At 39.3% G+C, this 26,127-nt stretch overlaps 1 protein-coding gene across 2 annotated transcripts in view; it reads left to right on the top strand.

Moving 5' to 3' along the window:
• Positions 1–7,509: 7,509 nt before the first annotated feature.
• Positions 7,510–26,127, top strand: part of LOC124619894 (death domain-associated protein 6-like) — a 150,318-nt gene continuing 131,700 nt past the window's right edge. The window contains exons 1-2 of one of the 2 annotated variants that reach the window (XM_047146525.1): positions 7,510–7,608; positions 25,074–25,439. In XM_047146525.1, the coding sequence (XP_047002481.1) occupies positions 7,594–7,608; positions 25,074–25,439 (381 nt within the window). In that variant the 5' untranslated portion in view covers positions 7,510–7,593. Of the gene's footprint in view, positions 7,609–12,666; positions 12,797–25,073; positions 25,440–26,127 lie in introns of those variants that run through there. The other variant, XM_047146524.1, reaches the window with a different exon arrangement.

Genomic DNA, 26,127 nt, shown 5'->3' with positions numbered 1-26,127 from the left:
TTTAAATGACTACAAAGTTATTCATGAATTCAGTTTTAGATACATATTTAACATAATATATTTAACTGTGTAAAGGATAATTCCTGAAACAGTAATTAGCATTCTAGCTGTATCTTTTTAGCCAAGGCTGTACAGATGTATATACTTCACACTAGTTCCTAAACGACTGCTTAACACATTGACTACCATGCTGCTGACAGCAGAGCAGCACACTTAATGCTGTATTCCAGACCTAATCATGTCAGGGCCAAGAAATGCAGAAGATAATCTCTCAGGGAGTACTATAATCTAATAATGTAAACTTATAACTAAAAAGGCCATTTCCAATTATGTCTACCAAGCAAATTATGCTTTGAGTCAGTGATTTCTTTTGCCATAACTGACTAGTGAACACGCATGCCATAGGATGGTGAATATTTATACTTTGCCTGTGAGAAGCAGCTATGCACATAGTCCAATTTATGTTGAAATTATCACCTGGGTATTTTAATTAAATTTGGTCTACTATAAGCAACATGATAAAGGAATCAAAAGAAAGACACACACAGATTTAATTTCTTTATTAACAATGCTCGGATTTCCACATCACCATGGAAGTACCAAGCTGGATGCGTTACTCATTTTTTTACATGGCGAGTTTCCCCAGTAGGCCTATAAACCATGAAACAGACAAAAAAGCTACTTCTCGTCGTCTTCTCTTCCTTGGACTTTCACTTCAGAAACTCTGAAACATCCATTACAAAAACACATTACACCACTCACAAACCTGGATTCAGTCACTGCAATTCATATCCATTTTACTGTCAAAAATACTGACTATGATCAATGATTAATTGTGAACATTCAAAAGTTTTCAAATGTGCAGGTTACTGTTAGAATACAGTTACTATACACAATTTTTGATCAGGAAAAAGTTACGATGATTGCAACTTAAATACCGAAGCCATTTGTTATGAGAATATGCCGTTACCACAAATAATCCTCATAGATGCATTGAAAGAAACTTTACTGAGTAACATAATGCATCAGAATACTATAGGCACAAAGAATGAAATTTCTGTAGATTTACCATACATTTTACTTTTCTTGCGCATGATAAGATTACTAACGGAAGTTACTTACCGTCCATTGTCTGGAATATAAACTATCCTTTCTCGTCTGCAAACACGTGCTTTTGCAGCAAGTATTATCAATTTTTTTCCGTGATTGAAAAGCTTTAACGCACACAAATCCCGCCATCATACACAAATCCACAAGGCATCAGCATGCCATGTTCAAAGAATATCCGCGTTTCGAAAACCACCAGCGATATTGGCTTGCATGAGAGACGACGTCATGCCATGATATGACGTCATGATTCCTCGGGGCCCGCGAGACGCTTCTTGCTCCGGGTGGGGGGGGGGGGGGGGGACCCCGTGTCATCTCTGGTGCAGAGTGCCCTATCTTTTGCACCTTCCTTCTTTGGACTATTGTTCTTGTGTGAACTTTCAGCGCCTAGATGTGTAACAGCCATTCTTTGTTACACGAGTATGTCAAGTGACCAATACATGTGTATTCAATATTAAGAGTGTTATCTCTCAACTAATCTTCCATGATAACCACATTTGGATGCTGGAGTCTACATTTGTATGAAAATGGCATTTTTGGACTCAAATGGTTTGCAGCTTGCAGGAATAGCTTGTATGTTAGAGAAGGAAGACAGAAGAGCAAAACAATGCAAAAAGATAGTGTGTGTCCGAAAAATGTCATTGCGTGGTACAGAAGGGGAATTTCGCACACTATACAAGTAGCTTGAAGAAGAGGGCATTTTATATTTTAGAAAGTCAAAGCATCAGTTGTTTTTCATTTGTTACATCAAATTGCACTCAGAATTACTGAAAGAAACACAGTGTGATGAACTGCTATTACATTCCACAAAATACTCTTTTGTTGAGGTTAAGTTTAGTCGCCAGTCCAGTGAAAATTTTTGTGCAATAGTCATATCTCCATCAATCTATTTCACCTCAAGATTTATAGTTTTTTTGCATCTTGTATTTTGCTTTCAATAGTTCAAGTGCCTTATTTGTATTGGGATTAGCTGGTGAAACTACATAAATATTGGCCACTGATGGTTGCAAAATTGTTTTTGCCCACAGTCCAGAGAACTACTTAGCAATAAATAAGCCTGTCATAAACACATATTTAAAGAAACAACTCCAACATATTACTTCATTTATAGCTCAGAAATAATACATGTTGCCACTATTGCTGCATATGGAGGTTTCAGTCTATTTCTTTATCAGACATCACAAATGCCTGACAATTCCACCCACTAATCAATCTGATTCCACCCACAGCACTTTCTTCACTTCAAGTTGCAACTATATTGCAGTCCATTTCATTGTAAAATATTAAATACAGTACCAGTATATATAAAAATACACTTTATAAATGTAATATAGGACCCTCTAATTTAGTGTGATATGGTTCAGATTGCTGCCTCACTGCTTCAGTTAATCTTTTGTAATTTATTATAGATTTTAACAAAATAAATAACAAAAGGGAACAATTTATAAGAAATAACAGCCAACAAACAATTGATATCAATGACAAAAACCATGAAGAAACGAAATATGAACTGTGAATGGCTGTGTGTTAGGAGGAACTGAGCTTGATTATTACGTCATCAACATCGGATGGATGACTTCAGGCTTCAGATCCTTCTTCCCAAGAAACCTTGATTGTGTCATGAGGTGACGTGACATGACGTGATGGGCAGACCAGTGGGAATGCCGCCATTTGAAATGCGCTGCAGAATGTCTTAGCGGGATGTGCCTTGATGTGATATAATTGCCAGTGTGAACTGGCCTTAATAGTGACAATTCACAAATACAGGAGCAGGAAGCTACATTTCTTGGACACAATCTCGATGCAGAGGGGATCAAGCTAACACCAGTCCATGCTGAATTTGTTCACCAGTTGTCACCACCACGAGCTTATCATGACATTCGCTGGTCCCTTGATACCCCGAATTTCTACTGATGAACTACATGCAGAAAAAGTCGAGGTAGCCCTGATTGACACTCTGGAGGACCCACACATACAATGAAAATGAACGCTAGTATGGCGCACAGACACACAAATGGTTTTCAGTCACTCTACAGAATGTCTTGCAATGGCAGATTCAGTGGCACACCCTATACCAAACACTCAGATTACCATCCCTTAGCTGCCGGCGCAGTCCTCCAGCAAAGAGTGGCAAGTGCTAGACCTTTCAGATTCTTTCCATCAAATAACAGCATCTGAAACAAGCAGCATTCAAATACAGTTAGCCATATACAAGCCCCTGTCATTCTTTTGGGATGATATAGAGGGGAACTACATTGTGATCTCTGGCTCTGAGCACTATGGGACTTATCAGCTGAGGTCATCAGTCCTCTAGAACTAAGAACTACTTAAACCTAACTAACCTGAGGAAATCACACACATCCATGCCCGATGTAGGATTCGAACCTGCGACCGTAGCGGTTGCACAGTTCCAGACTGAAGTGCTTAGAACAGCTCGGCCACATCATGATCTACAACGATCACAAACTGCTGGTAGATGCCATGCGACACCCGTCAGTGATGGTCAACCCCGTGCAATTCTATCACCTTGACCTAATCGCCCAATAACCTACTGACATCTGGCATCTGCATGGGGAGGATAACATTGTCACAAATGACCCTTCATGAGTGCAGACCACCTCCCTCACACTGGATTATAGCAGATTAGCAGACGAACTAGAGCAGGACCCAACTATTCAAGCTTTACTCGTGCACAGTTCTTACAACCAGAGAATCGAATGGCGGTTGGCCCTGGGGTTGGAGGCCAGTGTCCTTTGCGACACGTCACAGCACAGATCTGACAGATCCTACAGATGTCGGTTTGATGGAAAATCTATGGTTTCCTAAACTACCTCACACACCCAAGAGTTCGCCTGTGATCCAGCTTGTCACTGAGCACTTTGCTTGGCTGGGCATCAGATGCAACTGCCATGAATAATACACACTTGCCTTTATTTTCGGTGAAGCAAGTTGGGTCGACACATGTAGACGCCTCTTGCTAGTTTTAAATACGTCATGGACACTTCCCCTATGTAGACTTCGACATCACTGAACCTCTGCCAAAGTGAGAAGGGTACAAATACCTTCTCTTCACGGTAGACTGAGTTTCATGCAGGGTGGAAGCTGTTCCACTAACAGAAAGCATGGCAGAATCCATGACCAACACCTTGATAATGGCATGGTTATCATGTTTTGGTTGCCTGGTGTGTTATAATAATAAGAAAGAGAAAAAACATGTATGGATGGACAGAAGTTTAAAGGCTAATATAATTGCATTTTTAGAAATGTTCTGCTTGTATGAATTTAGGCTAATTGGACTTCCTCTCTTACATTTCAATTGTCGATGCAGGCAGCCGACTTCAAGGAGACCAGTGCATGTCAAAAATAAAAAAAAGTCCTCCTTACTTTCTCCTCAATTTTTGCCTTTTTGATTTATGTGCTCCCCATCATGATTCATGTAAACAGAAAAATACAGACAATAGAAAAATACAGACAACTGGTTTTTATGACTCATAACAATGTCATAGATATTTCTTATTATAACAATAGTTAACAAACCCTACTTACAACTGGTGCCCAGAAGTCCTGGCACTCAGGTCGCCAGTTGTGTTATAATAATTAAAAAAATGCAGTATTAGAAAAGCTTTGCTTGTACAAATTTAGGCTGATCGGACTTCCTCTCATACATTTCAATTTTAGATGCAGGCAGCCGACTTCAAGGACGACAGTGCACATTAAAAATAAGAAAATCCTCCTTACTTTGTTCCACTTCACTTCAATAAAAAATACGTAATACTGATACCAAGTCTTCTCTTATTTAGAAACATAAATGATACAAAACACTCGTAGCTCGTAATTATTCTAGCAGCACATCTTAACAGAACTTGTACATACTAGAGAGTGAGAAACAGAATCATGTACAAAGAAAATTGAATGACGAGTTTTTTTCATTTGTCCATACCTTATGCGCATTCATAATTAATGTCTTTGCCAGCGCTTATGGTCGAACGCTGTTTCATTTTTTTTATAAATAAATTTTAACTTTACCGTATTTGGGGCGTTTTTCGCCATGTACCTACACACTGGCTGCTGTCACCACAGTTGTACCAAGGCAAATCATTGCCAGAGCAATGGCATGGTGGAACAAAGGCACCACACAATGAAGACAGTATTCATATGCCGTGGTGCCACATGGACTAAGGCTCTTCCATGGATAGAAATAAACAATTTTTACAGCCTTCAGTTGCAAGGTAATTTTTACTCGTTTACCTAGGTTTCTTCCATGGATACTTCTCGGTGTCTGCATGGCACTCATTGACGACCTAAAAGCCTTACTGTATGATGGTCTTCATTAACAGACCAAAACGTGTGCGGACCCTCATCATTGGAGAGGATGTGAATGACCTTCAAGACGACAACAGTCCAGAGTCTCACATATGACCAGATCGTGACCCACTGAACTGTTGATGTCTGAGACTTTCAACCAGAAGAAGTCGCAGTCAAACTGCTCGACACACATCCAGCTCTAGACGCCACGATCGAGACAATCGCTACTGATCTTATCAGAATGTTCCACCTACTGACATCAGTGGACTTCATTGCCGTGTCTTCATGAATCTCAATGGCATGTGAACTCACGATACCCTGCCAGTTACCTCTCCAAGCAGCTCGCCTCCGCATCTGACACCACTCACAGACGATTCAGCATTGTTGTCAGCAGAGGCAGAAGCAACACAGCCCCCACTACCTCACACTACTATTAGCCACATCGCCTTCCACCATGACTCAGGCTGTACAAGCTGAACATGATATCTGAGGAGCAACGAATGACGACGACCAACAGCCCTCACGCCTCGCAGACGCCGAGTTCGCATTACACCCTTCAGTGCTCAGCACTTTGGAGGGGGGATGGGAGGGGGGCTGTTTTATGTGGTTGGAAAAAAAAAAATTGTAAAACTTGTGTTCGATAATTATAGGTAAATTTCTTTCCACCACACGAAGGAAAGTTAACTGCATATAGTTAATGGAAAAATATACAATTCGTCATGTAACATTTGCATTTTGCCACGAAAACAAATAACAATTATAAAACAAAGATTAAGGAGACACACAAGCATAAAACCGTCTACTATAACATGAGTGAGTGCAGCGGAAATACGTTAACTTTCGACGATAGCCGTAGAGTATGATGTTAGCTGACTAGGACACTCAAAATTTTATTCCTGACACACCTTGACATGACGTTATGTAACGTGAATGTCCGTTGACGGTCATTGTGAATGCATTGTGAAATGCATTGAGTGATGTTTAGAGGTGATGTGACGTGACGGCTAGTGTGAAGTATCCTTTATGCACAATGTGGTCATCAGGACTTTTCTGTTACTGTAAATTCTAAGTAACTGTTCAACTTAAGATATTTGACCTTGCCTGCGGAAGAACATACAATGGAAAAAACACCCAAGTTTTCATGGAACATTTGCAGATTGCCATGAAAACAAACCACAGTAATAAAATAAATATTAAAAAACACAGACTTCATGAGTATAACGCTTGTGAACGCTACGTAAACAGCTTAATTTTCAATGTTAACCGATGACGACACAGTAAAAACTTTCTGCCCAAGACACCTTGAAGTGACATGACGGTCCATTGATGGCCTGTTTGATTGCTGCCATTTGTAATGCATTGTGAAATTTTTCGATGTGATATGACGTGGTGGCCAGTGTGAATTGACCTATACTGGATGTAATTACAATAAGTCAAGGTTTCGATGGTATCTTGTTCATGCTGGATCTTGTAGAACTCCACACCGTCAACGTGTATTTAGACTGCCCGCCATGTTAGGTCATGTCAGATCAATTCAAGACACTTGATTTCAATTTGAATGGCTGTCGTCACCTATTTCCTATCTATAAAAAATTACATAAAACAACACAGAATCAATAAGCGTGAACGGCAAACAAGCAGATAAACAACACGTAGAGAGCACTACCTAATAAAAGCACGACGTAACGAAATATCGAAGACGAGAGCCTGGCTATTTGTGTATGGCGGAGACTTGGGGGTTACGTGGTCAACAACGAAAAATGTCGTCAGTCGACACACTCATCGCCCCGTGACGTGACACGACTGACAGTGTGAATGCCACCATTTGAAATGCATTGTGCAATGTTTTGACATGGCGTGTCGTGACGTGACGTGACGGCAAGTGTGAACTGGGATAAATGTCGGCGCCGCGACGTGACGTGACGGGCAGTGTGAATGCGGCTATTCCGAATACCTTATGGAATGCTTTGAAGTGCATGATGTGACGTGACGTGATGTGATGTGACGTGACGGCCAGTTTGAATTTGTCTCGACCCGCTATCGATAAAGAACTATCGATATATCGATGACGGAAATTTGTAGTATTGCCATGGTCTTGTCGATAACTGTTTGTTTGCGATTTGTGGTGAACGTCATAAGTGTTGTTATCGTGTGTAAGAGGCAGTAGTTTCGAATTCAAAGATGTCCTTGGAAATGGTACAGATTGGTTTTGTTTTCTTGAAACCTTTCGTACTAGTACTAGTCAGTACTTTAATAAGAGAAATTATACCAAAGTATATCGTACGTCAGTGGCTAAAGAATCTCAACAGAGCGAGGTGGTGCAGTACACAGGACTCGCACTCGGGATTACGATTGTACAAACCCGTGTCCAACCATAATGATTTAGGATTACCGTGATTTCCTTAAATCGCTAATGGCAGGAAAATGCCGGGATGGTTCTTTTGAAAGGGCACGGCCGACTTCCTTCTCCATCGTTCCCTAATCCGATGGGACAGATACCTCGCAGTTTGGTCCCCTCCTTCAGATCAACCATCAGTAGCTAGGCTCGTCAGGTTCTATGTAAAACCGTGTTTTATAATTTTCTCTTTTTCCTCGGGGAGAGCGTTAACACCATTGAACCATATGCTAAAATTCTATTTTCCTTTATTTTGTCATAGGTCTTATCTAATCTGACATTTCGTGATACTTTTTATTTTAAACTTGTAAAATTTTTTCTATTGTTTTGTCTGCAAGTTATAATTTTTCTTAATAGTGTCTACTTTCTTAGCTGTAATATTTCATAATGCTTCACTAATCGTCTGATTTGTGTATCAGTGCCGAGTTCACATTTTATAACCTACTTTTGTTGCAACAAGTACCAGTACGTAATAAGCCATTATGTTTCTCTTTTTTTTTCAATTAGTCTGCAATTAGTCTCATTCACAGAGAGTGTGAGGAAAAGGAAATAGTTCTTGTTTATTTATAAGTGAGCCAAAAGTTTTCTAAATACACTATCATTTTGCCTAAAGTTATGCATTGGTCTCTCCTCGCCCCCTCCCCCATGAAATCTTGGCTGTGGTGACAGTCTGATCTGCAGTGCAGCCCAAGGTCTAGATTAGGTTGCAAAATGGCAATCTGGTTGTGGATTGGCGAAGCCAATGAATGGGAAAGCAACAAATCTGGCTGTGGTAACAAATTGACCAGTAGGGAAGTCTAATGTTCCCAACATTCAGGCCATTTTCAAAATGCAAGGGGGGTCCAGTCTTTAACTTTTACTGTCATTGGATAGGCTTAAAGCTCCCTCTGCCATCTCCTAGAATTTTAAAAGTGACCTCCACGTTATGAACATACATTCTAGAAACCGCTGTATAGTGCATGGTGGTGGTAGTTTGTACCATTGCTGGTCAATTCCTTTCTTGTCCCACTTTCAAATGGAGTGAGGAAAACAACTGCCTGTGCATAAGTCCTACCCTCCCACAGTTGTGCTGGTGGCCCGTACATGTGATGTGTTGTAGGCAGTAGAATCATTCTGGAGTCTTGTCAGATATGCTGCTTTACTAAACCTAGTAAATATTTCAACAGAGTACCTGTTCATCATGCTCTACATGTACACTTATGCTCTGTAGCTAAATCATTAAGAAATATATGGCCGTGAGTACTTCTCATTGTGTTACATTTTTACGTTTTTTCTTGTTCCATCACATATGTAATTTAGGATAAATGGTTGCTTATACCCCTCCATGTGTTAGGTTGTTATTAATTCTGATTGTATTCTCATGGTCTAATTCAGAATTGTATGTCAGTGGCTAAAGAATCTCAAGATCTTCTGCTCCATATTCTTGCAATTTTATCAACTTGTTTCAGTTGTTGTTGTTGTCTTCAGTCCTGAGACTGGTTTGATGCAGCTCTCCATGCTACTCTATCCTGTGCAAGTTTCATCATCTCCCAGTACCTACTGCAGCCTACGTCCTTCTGAATCTGCTTAGTGTATTCATCTCTTGGTCTCCCTCTACGATTTTTACCTTCCACTCTGCCCTCCAGTACCAAATTGGTGATCCCTTGATGCCTCAGAACATGTCCTACCAACCGATCCCTTCTTCTAGTCAAGTTGTGCCACAAACTCCTCTCCCCCCCGATTCTATTCAATACCTCCTCGTTACTTATGTGATCTACCCATCTAATCTTCAGCATTCTTCTGTAGCGCCACATTTCGAAAGCTTCTATTCTCTTATTGTCTAAACTATTTATCGTCCATGTTTCACTTCCATACATGGCTACACTCCGTACAAATACTTTCAGAAACGACTTCCTGACACTTAAATCAATACTGGATGTTAACAAATTTCTCTTCTTCAGAAACGCTTTCCTTGCCATTGCCAGTCTACATTTTATATCCTCTCTACTTCGACCATCATCAGTTATTTTGCTCCCCAAATAGCAAAACTCCTTTACTACTTTAAGTGTCTCATTTCCTAATCTAATTCCCTCGGCATCACCCGACTTAATTCGACTACATTCCATTATCCTCGTTTTGCTTTTGTTGATGTTCATCTTATACCCTCCTTTCAAGATACTGTCCATTCCGTTCAACTGTTCTTCAATATCCTTTGCTGTCTCTGACAGAATTACAGTGTCATCGGCAAATCTCAAAGTTTTTATTTCTTCTCCATGGATTTTAATACCTACTCCGAACTTTTCTTTTGTTTCCTTTACTTGCTTGCTCAATATACAGATTGAATAGCATCGGGGAGAGGCTACAACCCTGTCTCACTCCCTTCCCAACCACTGCTTCCCTTTCATGTCCCTCGACTCTTATAATTGTCATCTGGTTTCTGTACAAATTGTAAATAGCCATTCGCTCCCTGTATTTTACCCCTGCCACCTTCAGAATTTGAAAGAGAATATTCCAGTCAACATTGTCAAATGCTTTCTCTAAGTCTACAAATGCTAGAAACATAGGTTTGCCTTTCCTTAATCTAGCTTCTAAGATAAGTCTTAGGGTCAGTATTGCCTCACGTGTTCAAACATTTCTACGGAATCCAAAGTGATCTTCCACGAAGCCAGCTTCTACCAGTTTTTCCATTCATCTGTAAAGAATTCGCGTTAGTATTTTGCAGCTGTGACTTATTAAACTGATAGTTCGGTAATTTTCACATCTGTCAACACCTGCTTTCTTTGGGATTGGAATTACTACATTCTTCTTGAAGTCTGAGGGAATTTCGCCTGTCTCGTACATCTTACTAACCAGATGGTAGAGTTTTGTTAGGCCTGGCTCTCCCAAGGCTGTCAGTAGTTCTAATGGAATGTTGTCTACTCCCGGGGCCTTGTTTCGACTTAGGTCTTTCAGTGCTCTGTCAAACTCTTCACGCAGTATCATATCTGCCATTTCATCTTCATCTACCTCCTCTTCCATTTCCATAATACTGTCCTCAAGAACTTCGCCCCTGTATAGACCCTCTATATACTCCTTCCACCTTTCTGCTTTCCCTTCTTTGCTAAGAACTGGGTTTCCATCTGAGGTCTTGATGTTCATGGAAGTGGTTCTCTTTTCTCCAAAGGTCTCTTTAATTTTCCTGTAGGCAGTATCTATCTTACCCCTCTTAAGATAAGCCTCTACATCCTTACATTTGTCGTCTAGCCATCCCTACTTAGCCATTTTGCACTTCCTGTCGATCTCATTTTTGAGACGTTTGTATTCCTTTTTGCCTGCTTCACTTACTGCATTTTTGTATTTTCTCCTTTCATCAAGTAAATTCACTATCTCTTCTGTTTCAGTAAAACTTTTCAAAGGGTCATCATTGCTCTTACCTTGAAGGGTACGTTGGTAATGTGTGGCGGGACCGACAAAGGAAAGCTTAGATGGAAGGACAACTGATTCATGTAGCCAGTAAGAACAATGTTTTAGTTTCAGTCATGGGAGAAACAAATATTGCATTTTAACATAACATCCTTTGGCATAGTGTGTATCATAGGGAGGAGTGATGAGATTTAATCCATTTTATTCTCATGGTCTAACTCAGAATCATATGTCAGGCCTAAAGAATCTCGACAGATTCTGCTCCATATTCTTGCAATTTTATCAGTTTTACAAGGGCTGTCAGTGCTCTTACCTTGTAGTGTTTGTTGGTAACATTTTATTTTTTAAAACAGGAGGTGTAAACTTCAGAGAGGAACTAAAATTAGTAATAAATAGTCAGGTTTTAACTCTTTCTGACCATATTTTTAATTCAGTCCTTTGCCATTTAGTATCATCATAAAAAATTGAAAATTAAAAGTTTGCACAGTGGATCAAGTCTCACTATGTGCTAGACACTTGGAGAGACTTGATCTGCCACTTTATTGTGGTAAATAAAACAATTCATTATTAAAACCAAATTTTATTTTGTCTGTAAGATTTAAAAGAGGTAACTGAGTTTTATAAATGAAAGAAATTAACATGAGAAACTTAAAAAAACAAAATTATCCATGGTCTCTAAATTCATTGATTGAAGTGCAATTTGTAGCCTGCAAAACATGTTATGAGATCTTCAAAAAGTCACTAAGTTATCAAATATATGTGTTAAATAATTGAAGTTACTGACAATAAAATTAGAATTTGAATGTTTAGTGTATCCAGGCTGATATAAAAGACAAAGTACCTTCATACTAAGAAAAGAAGTACACTTCTTGAAATGATCAATAATTGTTGCCTCTGTTTGAAATATTTAACATGACAAAATTATAGACAAACATGCTAATTATTGAATATTAAAGCCCTTGAACTGGGCACTGTTAAAAGTGAAACTTGTTAACTCTGTCATTCTTTGAAGAAAATGCTGGAGATGGAATCACTCATTTCTTTCAGTGTCACACGTATATCTTCAGCTTCTGTCCTTTTGAACCGTTGGCCCTGTATCTTTCTCACACATTTTACAGTGAAGTTCTCTTCATCAGGAACATTGATAATCTCTCTAACTTAATGTTTTTCAATTTTCTTTGTTTGGAAGGTTGCAATGATAGGTTTTCCAGTGCCTGGTTCGTCATCTAATAATTCAGCAGAATCATTGCTACTCAAACTCTCCAAGTGATTATCAGACTCACATGAAGAGAGTTTTCACTTTCAGAAGATTTTACTTTAGGCTTATTCTTTTGTTTCTCATTTTCTAAATTCGGTCTTTTAGGTCGCCCCACAGGTTTCAGTCTTCATGCATTTCTTGCTATGAATTGTTCTGCAAGTTTGTTTTATCAGAGTGTTCGTTAGGATCACTTTAGATGCTTGTTTCCTTCTGTATCTAGCTGCAATGCGACCTGCTGCCTTGAGGTGTGGTCTGGTTCTGGAAGATGGTGTTGATACTGAAACATACTCTCTTGGAGAATCACAGATTCTAAGTGGCCTGTTGTATACATGGACAAAAATTCATCATCTGTAAGTACATCAGAGTTAAAGGGGCATATGCCTGAAACCCAAAAATGACTGATCCTGTTGCTTTGGTGTAAAAGCTTTGGGGAAAGCTCTACCAAAAATCTCTGGTGTCATAGAGAGAGATAGTTTTCTCTGGTTGTGCTGTCATCTAGTCGCTTGCAGTGGAATTATAATATGCCTTCATTGGACCATACACCGACCTATCAAGAGGTTGCATTTTATGTGATGTATGGGGACGAATTGTCAAAAGGGTAATTCCATTTTCTTTCGCAAAATGTAAAGATTCCAAACTAATATGATTATCATTATTGTTGAAGATAATAAGCACTTCATGTTCGGCACTGCACCTCACATATTTTTGAAAATGTTTTAAAAACAGAAGAAAATTATCAGACCTCATCCAACTGCTGGAATGAGTGGAACCATTGGTTCCAGGAAGAGCTCCATGCAGAATCCTATCCTGCCAGTTCACACATGGAAAGATCATGAGTGATGGGATGTGGCATCCTATAGCATTTATTGCACAGCATTCTTTTACAATTTTGCCTCGCTCGGCAGAAGTCACTTTTCCTACCTGTTTCCCTTCTCTTACAGACACAATTTTTTCTCGTTTGTGGACTATAGTAAAACCCATTTCATCTATGTTCCAAATTGGGTCTGGTCCAAGGACTTTCTCAGTTATAATCTGGTGAAGATTATCAAAAAACTGTTAACATTGTGTCTATTAAAGCTACTTCCTTTGTTTAAACTGGTTCCTTCTGGTGTATGAAGAGAGAGTTCAGGATGCCTTCTCATGAAACCTCTGAACCAGTTATTTTGAACTTTGCTCTCTCTCTCTCTCTCTCTCTCTCTCTCTCTCTCTCTCTCTCTCTCTCTCTTCCAATTTTTAGGAATTTTCTTTTTGTTTTCAGAAGGAAATTCGTATGCAAGTTCACACATCTCTTTTTGCACTCAGGCCCAATTGTAATTTGCTTGCTGTTTTCAAATATTCACATGAAGAATATTCTTCCTCAGTGGAAAATGCTTGAGACTTATGTAATGTGGGACAATAAGAAATGTCAGTATCTTGATTTAATTGCTTCCTAACATAATATTTTAAGATCAGCAGTTAGCCTTGAAATTACTTTGATGCGTCTCTCTCTCCATGGCAAGCCATGACTGCAAGTTCCATAATTCTGGAGTCAATTTTTTTCCTAGCTTCGGCTCCCTCTTTTCATTTTATATATGAGACAAGTGTTTCTGCAGTATAAAGAAAAATTATGATAATTTTTGTTTTAATTTACTAGGCCTAAGTTTCATTTTCATAATTTAAAGCATTATATTACAATAAAATGTCTATATAATGTGATTTGTTGGGTGTTATATAAGCCTTAGTGTAACGTGATGGCAGGAAAACAATTAAATGTTTAGGAAACATATGAAGAGGGACACATCGATCCCTGGATCACTATGTTCTTAAAGGTCAAGTCTTGCTACAAGGCATGAGTAAACAAAATTGCTTCTGAATGCTCCCTAACCTACAGTTAGCTTTTATTTTTGGTTATACTTTGTGTCTTAAAGTATGAACTTCTATAAGAAACAGTTACCACCATCATTGCTTACAGAATTAATATGTATAAATATATGGATTCAACAGCAAAAATTTTTAATTTCCCAAAACAGCCAAAGTAATGGAAGAACAAGTCTTCCCACTGATCAAGTTTCACCACTCTCCCCTAATGTGATAGAACTGAAATTTTGCAGAAAAACGGGTATACACAGAAGCATATATGAAATTATTTGACACAAGTATTATCATTATTATATTCTTGCAGTTATGATCTGTCTAAGCAACAAAATGAGAATTATGGTACACAGTTTTCGCTTCTTTGTATTTATGAAATGTCGTGTATTACAGGCCGCTGTTGATGCTTCATAAATGAAAGGAAGTGAAACATGTATCAGATGTAAACAAATGGCCTTTTGCCCAGTCATGCAAGCAGACCACACCTCCAAGAAAATAAAAATAAAGAATCAACTAAGGAATTCCAGAAAACATAAAAATGATGGTAACACCAACGTTTTATTGAAAACATCACATCACACCAGGGCTTATACATTGTTGCCCCATTCTTCATAAAATTGTAGATAAATCCTTCTTTTGACTGTATCTTCTGTGCCACATGTTTTCAAACAAATAACTGTCAAAAAGTTTTTTTCCATTGTCTGGTTCCATGAAGAGATCTCCTTATGGCTGACCAGGGGCCTTCTGCATTATTTGAGTGTACAGCCATTTTGCGAACCTTAAATGTCACTTTGTGATGAACAGAAAATGCTTGAACCTTTCATCATTTATGCATTTGTATGACCTAAAGCATTCAGAAATTACTGTTGTTCCTAGAAGAATGTGCTCTTTGACAATACTGAGCAGCATGTCCTTTGTACATCTTCGAACAACTTTGGAGAAACACTTGTTGGTTCCTCTTCGGGTTCCTTCAGAAACCTAGATCCTATTTTTGTGCCTCTGCCAACTTTTTGTCCTTCAAACACAGACTTGTACCACCATATATCCTGCTTCCTTTGAAAAGCATTCAGAGGCAAACACATTCGGAGCCCATGGCTGAAAATGCAATTGAGTGAAATCGAATTGTGTGTTCAGAGGAGAGTGCTCTCTCAGGCTGAAGTAATCTGTTCAATATTTCTCACTGGCTGCTTACAAGAACATCAAATGCAGCATAAAAGTCTGTGGTAGTAATTTAAGGTGATTAGAGACTGAGAAACTCAGGTCATAAAATTATAAGGCAATGTCTGTGAAAGTATATATGATGTTAGTAATTTATTTATTTTGGGTTGGTGGGACATAACCCCCAGTACACTGCTCTATCCCATTTCCATGTGCTCTGATTAGAATAATATCTGCAGCACACAAGAGTGGTGTTAATGGAACTTACAGGTTGAGACACATCACACTTGCATAGACCTTGGCCTCTGCTACAGATCAGTCTTCCCACCTAATCTAGACGTTGCTAGGCTACAGATCATAATAGAAATGTCAGTATGCTGTATAGCAGAAACTGAAGAAAGGGCTGTTTACCCAATGCATGTAATTTGTCCAGGTCAGTCACCAGAAGTAAAATTGCATATTCTGATGTTTATTTATGTCATGAACACCAGTTTCTGGCCAAAACAATGTGTGTAGAAGTCAGGCGAGTTATTCATTTGTCTGGTTAACAGCTCACAATTCCCTCTGCAGATGCCTGTCTCCATTTGGTACCACCAACCATACAAGTACAAATATTGCCAACGTTTGCGCTTTGATGGGCCATAGTATAATTTAACCCTTGTTTGTGAGAGATATGTATTGAGCTCTTTCAGCATTTCTGCTTTTCTTAGATGATTTTGCACAGGTGTTTTGTGAATCTCTGTTGTAGACAAACTGTAGTTTCCCAGTTTCTTTCCAATGAGCTGAAGACTTCATTTGCTTTATGTGTCACTGAGTCTCTAATATCATTGCACTTCAGATCTGCACACTTTATTCCCCATATGACATGATTGACTCTAATTGTGACTCATTGACCATGTAGTTAAAGCTGTTACATTTTGTAGTTACCTGTATTTCTTAGTCCTCAGGAATGACTTGTCAAGTTGTTTAAACCTGTCTGTTGTTACATCATCATTTTTTTTACGTGCACTACTTTACATTTCTCTTCTTCAGGTGATGTGGTAGGCTTCTGTTAGTAAACCCCAAGCAGGTGTAAACTCTTATGAAACATGAGTGTGAATGTGCCAATCAACAGTTTCTGGGTCAGGCACCCAGATAACAGTGCATTCTATTGACAGGTAGCAAACAAAACTAGTGGGTGGTCTGCCAAATCTGAATAAAAGGAATTCTGAATTCGCCAGTCTCTTGGTCAGTGTTCCATGCAGCAGTGTCACAGCCCTCATCATGAGGTATGAAGGGAAGCAAGAGGGCATTTCAGCTGCTGGGTCTATGCAGCCAGTGAGGGAGCAGTAGACATACGAAATCTTTCGAAGCGATGGTGTCAAATTTTCGTGTTACTATATCACTACCTCTGAAATAGTAATATGTTTGGAAGAAATGGAAAATTTTTGACAACCAAGATTATTAATATAATTTAAGCCATGCTGTTAGGTACTAATCTAACCACAACCTTGCAATTTGTGAAATATTCAGAAGAAACAAATATATATGAAACAACAAAGTTTATTAATGTAATTTTTTCAAGTAGAACTGTTACATTCCAACCTAACAATATTATGAGAAGGAAAGTTGGTACTCACCATATAGTGGAGACGCTGAGTCACAAATAGGCACAACAAAAAGACTCTCACAATTAAACTTTCAGCCATTAAGGGCTTTGTCAACAATACACACACACACACACACACACACACACACACACACACACACACACACAGAGACTGCAGTCTCAGGCAACTGAAACCACACAGCGAGCAGCAGCACCAGTGCATGATGGAAGTGGTGACTGGGTGGGGGTAAGGAGGAGGCTGGGGTGGGGAGGGGGAGGGATAGTATGGTGGGGGTGGCAGACAATGAAGTGCAGCAGGTTAGGCAGAGTAGAGGTGGGGATTTGGGGGGGGGGGAGTGGTGGAAAAGAGAGAAATAAAAAGACTGGGTGTGGTGGTGGAATGCTGGCTGTGTAGTGCTGGTATGGGAACAAGGACAGTTAGTCACTGTCCTCATCCATCCAGCCCCTTCCCTTTTCCCATTCCAGCACTACACAGCTGTCATTCCACCGCCACACTCTGTCTTCTTATTTCTCTCCTTTTCCACTACTTCCTCCCTCTCCACCTCTCCTCTGCCTTCTGTCTAACCTGCTGCACTTCACTGATCGCCACCCCAACATACTATCCCTCCTCGCCCCAGTCTTCTTTTTACCCCCACCCAGTCGCCACTCCCATCATGTACTGGTGCTGCTGTTCGCAATGTGGTTGCAGTTGCCTGACTGCAGTTGTGTGTGTGTGTGTGTGTGTGTGTGTGTGTGTGTGTGTGTGTGAAGTTGTTAATGGCCGAAAGCTTTCATTATGAGGGTCTTTTTGTTGTGCCTATCTGCAACTCAGCATATCCGCTAAATTTTGCAAAAACAGACATAATGTCTGCAGGGATACTGCAATCACTTTTTTATGCAGTGTTACTTACTGTCCGTCTTAATATTTATTCACATGACCGGATTTGGTTCCTCTAGAACCATCTTCAGATCTCAAATTTCGGTTACAGGAGTAACCCGTCCACACACAGCAACCTTCACATGCTGCTGCATGTTGCTGAGTGTGGAGGGGCTACTCCTGTAACCAAAATTTGCAGATCTGAAGATGGTTCTAGAGGAACTGAAACCGGTCATGTGAATAGGCCTAAATATTTTGCGATAAAGACGGATTACAAGTAACATTGCATATCCGCTATATGGTGAGTAGCAACTCTCCTTCTCATAATATTGTTACATTCCATCCTGAATTTTCCATTGTTTGACATTCCAACCTAACATAGCCTCGGGCTGAGCTACAGATCAGTCTGTCACTGCAACGAGATATTTTAGCTTTCACATTTGTTGGTTTCACCACATTGCAACCAAACTGTCACATTCCAACGTAACCTAAAACTCATGCTAAGCTACAGATCAGCTTGTCGCCACAACCAGCTTTTTTAGCTTTCACATTTATTGGCTTCACAACTTGCAACCAAATTATCACGCTTCAACCTAACCACGTCTGAATTCATGACATACTCTGAAAAAAAAGTCAAGCATTTGTGACAACGAATATTATAAATGTAATTACTGCTTGTTTTGCTCACAATAATTTACAATTGAAGCTGTGCTATTGGGTCCACCCCCAGTCATCACCTCACAATTTGTGATATATTCGGGGGGGGGGGGGGGGGGAGGATAGTCAAATATTTATCATGACAGCAAAGAAGATGGTGGTTTCTAGTTTGGCACTAGAAATTCATTTTATTACCTTTCATTGATTATGTGAAAGTATCATCACATTTTCTATGTGAAACTGATGTGGGACCAGCTTATGAGCAGTAGCGAAACACTGCTGTGACTGCTGCTGGCTCTGTTGTAGATTTTAGCCCTCTTGCTGTCAACTAATATGCCCGTCACTGGGAACTATTCCTTGCTTTGTGTACATTTTGTATCTCATTTAGTTAAATTTTCTTTTATGTGGGTTTGGCAGCATGGCCATAGAAAGGGCCATAGCATTATGGGACTCCGTCCTATGTCCTGTATTCAGACAATGCTCAGCAACTGCAGAGCTCAAACTCTATGTACAAGTGCCCTCATACACTGCTGAAGTGAATAATGACGTATGGTTTCACAGTATGCAATGGCCTTAGCGATATTAGAAAAATCTTCAGCAGAACTCTTTCTTTTGTTTAAAAGTATTTTGAGACTGACCGTGTGCTATGTAAACAAGTCTAGATACTTGAAAATAGCCTAAGGCCGAAATTTTACATTTGTACACCAAATAAAGAGAATGGCAGCAGAATGCTGCACAAATCATTCAAAAAGTTCATCACAATTGCAGACCGTATCTCTATGAAGATCATAGAATCACTGCCCTACAAGACACAGGGTAAAGTCCTGCAGTATCAATACTTCAGAGTGAAGATATTGAACACCACAGAAGTCATCAAGTTTAAATGCTTCCTTTTTAGATATTTTAAAATGGCGTAAGACTGAAATTGTACATTCATATATCAACTAAAGAAATGGCAATTGAAGGCATCATGAAATCATTCAAAAAATCTGCAGACCTTCTCACTATGAACATTATAGATTCATCATAGTTGGGCATCTGCTCTTCCAACCTTTTTAATCTCTCTAATTAATTTGATTTGGCAAGATACCAAGGCTGAGTGGATCAAATAATGCTCTTTTGAGCTTCCTCCTCTACATGAGTCTGTTTTCAAATTTCGTATTGTTATTCTCAGTTGCTGTTTGTGTCCCCTATTACTTGATTTACACTGACAAGCCAAAACATTATGACCATTGCTTACTGCACTAAGGAAAGTACATAAGCAGAACACAGACAAATGGGGATCGATTCTAGTGATGATTGTGACAAAGAATGGATTGCTGTGGACCAGCACTAGGAAATGAGAATTTTATCAATGGTGATTCTGGTTCGCTGTTTGTGTGCTGATGTTGTGAGCAGCTATAGAAAATGATAGAAAGATAGTGAAACCACAATTAGGTAGCAAGGTGCTGGATGTCCATGCTTCATCACAGAACATGAAGGTTGGAGGATAGGCAGCAGTCTGTGACAGATCCAATGTCAGAGTACAGTGCTAGTGCAGGCAGAAGTGTTTTGAAACACACAGTTCAGTGCACATTGTTGAACTGGAGATGCACAGCAGGAGACTCCTATATGTTCTTTTGTTGGCCCAGTGACATTGTATTGTAAATTGCAATGAGTGTGGGATCATAGAGACTGGGCTTTGCATCGATGGAAACTTGTAGTCCGGACAGATAAAAACCACTGGGTCAGTGCCTGAGCCCGGATACTGTGTCATCCAGCAGAATGGTTGCTCCAAGCATGCACCACTGCACGAACACAGGCCAGTGAGGTCATTATTGTACTATGGGGGACATTCATCGGCACTTCTGTGGAACCTGTGGTAGGCTACTAATTGAAGGTAGTATGACAGCTGTGTACTGCAGTTACATTATTGCAGACCACATGTATCCATCACATTTGATATATTACCTGGTGGCAGTGGAATCTTTCAGCAGGATAACTGCCTGCATCACAAGGCCGAAACTGTGCTTCAGTAGTTTTTAGGAGCATGATAGTGAACTCGTGTTAATATCTTGGCCATCAAATTCACTTGACCTGAACCTGATGGAACACATCTGGGATAATATCGGGAGCCAGTCGCATGCCCACAAACCAGTGGGCTGCAATATATAGCAACTGTGTGATGTGTGCATAATCTTGTGCCACATATCTCTGGAAACTTACTGAGGTGTTATCGAATCCATACTGTGTGGGATGGCTGCTTATTGTATTCTGAGGGTGAACTAGCACACTATTAAACAGGTGGTCACAGTATTTTGGTTTATCAGTGTATATGGTCATTCTATCTTAAATTATTTTCACACCCTAAATGTTGATTATTGCCTCTAACACACGTTTTTTGCTTGTATATAAGTATTATTGCAAAGGATGTTTTTGTCCATATGTGACATTATATTCTGAAATGATGAAAGCCATGGGATCCCTTCTAATATCATGTAGACCTCCTTTTGCCAGGCGTAGTGCAGCAACTCAATTTGACATGGACTCAACAAGTAGTTGGAAGTTCTCTGCAGAAATATTGAGCCATGCTCCACCATAGCTGTTCATAATTGTGAAAGTGTTGCCGGTGCAAGATTTTGTGCATGAACTGACTCTTGATTGGATCCTGTAAATGTTCGATGGGATTCATGTTGGGTAATCTGGGTTTGTCATCTGGTGATGTGGTGCATTGTCATCCATACAAATTGTATCACTCATTTGGGAAATGAAGTCCATGAATGGCTGTAAATGGTCTCCAATTAGCCGAACATAAGCATTTCCACCCAGCGATTGATTCATTTAGACCAGATGGCCTTATCCATTCCATGTAAACACAGCCCATACCATTATGGAGCCATCACCAGCTTGCAGTGCCTAGTTGACAACTTGGATCCACAGTTTTGTGGGGTCTGTGTCGCACTCGAGCTCTTCCATCAGCTCGTACCTAATGAAATTGGGACTCATTTGACCAGGCCATCGTTTTCCAGTCATTTAGGGTCGAACCAATATGGTCATAAGCTCAGGAAAGGCGTTTCAGGTGATATCCTGCTGTTAGCTAAGTACTCATATCAGGTGTCTGCTGCCATAGCCCATTACCCCATATTTTGCCACACTGTCATAACAGATATGTTTGTTGTGCATCCCACATTGATTTTTATAGTAATTTCATACACCGTTGCTTGTCAGTTAGCACTGACAACTCTGCGCAAACATGCCACTGCTTTTGGTCATTAAGTGAAGGCTGTAGGCCACTACATTGTCTATGGCAAGAGGTAATACCTGAAAATTGTTGCTCTCAGCACACACTTGTCGTTGTGAATATCAGAATATTGAATTCCCTAATGATTTCCAAAATGGAATGTCCCATGCATCTAGCTCCAACTACCATTCTGTGTGAAAGTCTGTTAATTCAGTCGTGTGGCCATAATCATATTGGAAACCTTTTCATACGAATCAACTGAGTACAAATAACTGCTCTGCCAGTTGCCCTTTTATACCTTGTGTATGTTTATATCACTATCCCATGATTTTTTTTATCAACTCACTATATATTAATTATTTACAGACTCATGAGAAATGGAATTAGATTGAAGTACAAAGTAGTATGATCCACTTTTGCCCTGGTGTTGTTTGCAAAGGATTGCAACACTGACTACATGAGGCTCGACAGTGTCAGAAACCATCTTAAAACATAATTTGTCATGTGCTGCCCACAACTTGTGGAAATTGACTGGAGTTCTGCCCATGGCAAGCACACCCTGCACAACGATTTCTTACAATTAGATATACTCAGTGAAATTGAAGCCAGCTGACCTAATAAGAATCTGCATGTCTGTTGAGTGTTTCTCAAACCATTCTGACACAGGTTGTAAGCAATAGGACAGCATTGTCTTACCAAAACTATTGGTCATCTGCAATGGAGCTGCAAGTCAACAAACGTATGCACATGATTGGACAATGGGTTACTGTGTTATTCATCTATCAGAGACAATAACAGACTTCTTAGTGTGTCATTCACATCCCACATAAATATCCTCCACATTTGAAACATTGACCTCCTGCCTGAATAGTACCCTTTTGTAAAGCAGAGCACATCCCCTTATGTCATTTTAAATAATATCCAAAGTCCCCCATTGGTTGAGTTGACCATTTTGCATTGTTTGAGCATCTAATGACAGTGTTCCTACACTCATGCTAATCTCTGCTAAAAGTCTAGAACAGAGTCAGCGGTGTACTTACGAGTTTGGTGCAGGAATGTTGTCAGGGCTTACCATGAGATATGATTGAAAAGGTGTGTCAGCTGTTTTTGTTACACAGCCAATGAGAGAGCAGCAGGCAGAGGATGTATTTTGAAGTAATACATTTGGAAGACACGGTGAAACATTGCTGCAAATGAGGATTATAAATGTAAGTGCTTGTTGTTTCAGCCGCAGCTGTTGAAACTGTGCTAGTATCTGCAGACCAAGGACAGCTTCACAACCCATGATATATTACAAAAAGCAGTGAAATATTTCTCTGCTCTGTGTTGCTACACAAACAATCTGCGTAAGCACACTAAGTGGATTAATGTTTCTTGATTAAATCATGGAAGGAGGTAGCTGGATCAATGTTTTCAACTAAATCATGAGAAAAGGTAGATGGATCAATGTTTTTAATTAAATTGTGGGAGAAGGTAGGTGGATCAGTGTTTATTGATATATAGATCCAGCTGCTTTCAAACATGATTTGATTAAAAACCATTTATCATCTACTTACTCAGTGTATTTGCATAGATCGGTTGTGTAATAATTTCACCACCACATTTGATACATTTTTGTGTCTCTGCAATTTACCCATGAGACGTTAACCAACGACCTTACACTTATAGAATTTGCTGCCATAATCACAAAATATTTCTCTCCAAACTCACTAATACATCAAAACACAGCATACAGGACAATGGTTTCAATTTTGGCACTAGAAATACATTGCCTCTGTTCTTGCCTCTCATTGGTTATGTCAAAGAATCATCCAATTGGCTACACAAAACTGACACATTGCCAACCTATGAGCAGCAGATAAGAACTGCCTTGACTGCTGCTGGCCTTGATCTAGACTGTAGCCCTAAACCCTGGCCTGGTGATGAGCTGAGGTACACATGTGGAGTTGTGGCTTTTTTGCCCTTTAATGGGGTGCTGGTTGTGGTTGCTATGTATGCTCAATAAGTGTTGTTGTTTGGTCTGGTATTGCTTTGTCTTCTCTGTTCACTATTACAAGCCAAGACAGCCTTCAGTAATCTCTACCATAAACACCTTATTGCTTACAGCAACTGACTGTGGAAACAGCAGTTTGCCTCAAATCCAAGTAATCACAGTAGATCCATGATACAGTTTATTGTGAAAATCCCAGTGCTTGTCAACCTCAGAGATGAAGTGTCCCATGTGTTGGACACACACAAACTGAGTGTAATCAGTTTTGTTGCTGTCACACTTCTTACTCATCCTGTACTTAATGTCACATAGATGGGTAGGATAAGCAGTCACTACAAAAAAACTGTAGATCTTAATTTCAGTGATGTTTCGCATGGTGTGCTCTTTATAATTGGCCACTTTTTCAAATTTCATTAATAAGGAATGTCTTCCAAAGCAAACAATCCCAGATCCCAGCTGATGCATAATGCATGCATGTGGCTCATTTTTATGAGAATGCTGAAATGATTCGTGTATAAAATTATAGCTCAGTATTCTTAACATGTTGAAAAGTTCTCGAGTTGCCAGTCGGGTGACAATCTTGAAAAACTGCAGTGTTTCAATGAGTGTCTTCTTGTGAAGATGATGTGTATGGAAGTTGTCTAAATGCTGCAGTTTTCCAACACTGCTGCTAAGCAGGACTAGTGTGCTTTTCATCAACAGTGTATGCTGGCAAAGTCTACATGCATACCAGTATCCTCAACAGCTGATACTGGAACATATTCAAAGCTGAAATACATTGATTTTCATTGATAAAGAAACACAAATTCTATAACAATCTGCTTGAATCTGGGGAAAATATTAATTGTAGCTCACATTCTGTACACACAATTCAGGAAGCACATGAATCAGGTCTGTATTTTAGTGCTCAGTATCTTGTAAGCTGTGGATGCAGAAGTAGATGTAAGCTTATATTTTCCTGTGTTTGCTGAAGATTCACTCTGTGAAGTGATAACAGAAGTACCATTTTTCCCAGTATCTTCTTAATGAAAGAACTGTGTGCAAAATCCTTAGCTGAGAGGAATCATAAAAACTGAGGGTCACATTTTGCATACTGCAAGAAAATACTATAAAAAAGATTATTGGAGAAATTTGGTGATGATGTGAATAACATGTACAGATCTATAATTATAGATCTTATGCCAAAATTATAATTTCTTTGCCACTGTTTCTTTTTTATTTTTGTATAGAAGGTTGTTATGTTACTATGGCTGCGAGTATATGTTCTTTGTTTATCTGATTTTCAGTTCATCATGAAATGTTTGAAATATGATAAGTCAGCAGACATGTGCAAAATAATTGACGCAAAAGTCAAGAAATATTATCATGCGTGTAATGCTGCTTATACATCGTCCGAAACCTTCAAGAAGCTTCTGCAAACAAGAATGGAACTGATAGACAAGGATCCTAAGAATCTTTATGTGTATATCAAAGAAGTTGTCGATGAACTGAAACTGAGAGGTAAGAAAGATCCACCAAGGAAAAAAATAAAACTTGAAACAGATTCACCGGAGAGTAGCAATCTAGAAAAGCCGATTGAAGAAGTAAAGACAGTTAAAGAAGAACCACATTTTCAAGAGAGAGCCGCAAAGAAATTGAGCAAAATGCTGCATGTAAGTAATTTTATAAATACTATAAGAAAAAAAAGAAGCAGTAAAACAGTTTTAACAGTAATAATACCGATACCCTGCCCCCCTCTCTCCCCATCATATAGAATATTTTTAAAGCCTTGTCTGATAAGCTGCCCACATGTGAACGGTTCCAGAAAGCAATGGGAAGTACCGCTATTCAAACATCACAGTTCTACTTGCTTGCACTTTCAATGCGTTTCTGTGTAGCTGGTCATATATTTTGGTTTCATGATCAATCAGCCACTTACAGTTGCTTTAGTCCTCTCTTATCATTAGCTTTTCTATTTCTTATCTTAAATTTTAAAACTCACATAGTGCTAACTTTTGTGTGTATGGGGAGAGTGGAAGGTGGTGTTAAAGAAAAAGTTGCATGTCTATTCTAGCAAAAAGGTTTTACTTTTTATCATTTATAACAACATGCATGATAAGCCCTTCAGGTGACACAAATCTTGACTTTTATGCTCAAAGAATTTATCATTATATTGCCCTAAAACAATTTCAACACAGCAGAAAAAGGTGGCATTTTTAACGAGTTGACTGGTGGCTATAAGACATGAAACTCATTGCAAATATGTGTGTCTTACATGTTGTAATGGTTTCCTGCCTTTATGACTGTGTTTCAATGCTACAATATTTAATAACATTTAAGGCAAGATCCAGTCACACGGTC

Source organism: Schistocerca americana, chromosome 6 (assembly GCF_021461395.2).
Source record: "Schistocerca americana isolate TAMUIC-IGC-003095 chromosome 6, iqSchAmer2.1, whole genome shotgun sequence".
NCBI classification, from domain to species: domain Eukaryota; kingdom Metazoa; phylum Arthropoda; class Insecta; order Orthoptera; family Acrididae; genus Schistocerca; species Schistocerca americana.
Note: the sequence above shows the minus strand (reverse complement) of the source record. Positions and strands in the feature narration are given on the sequence as shown.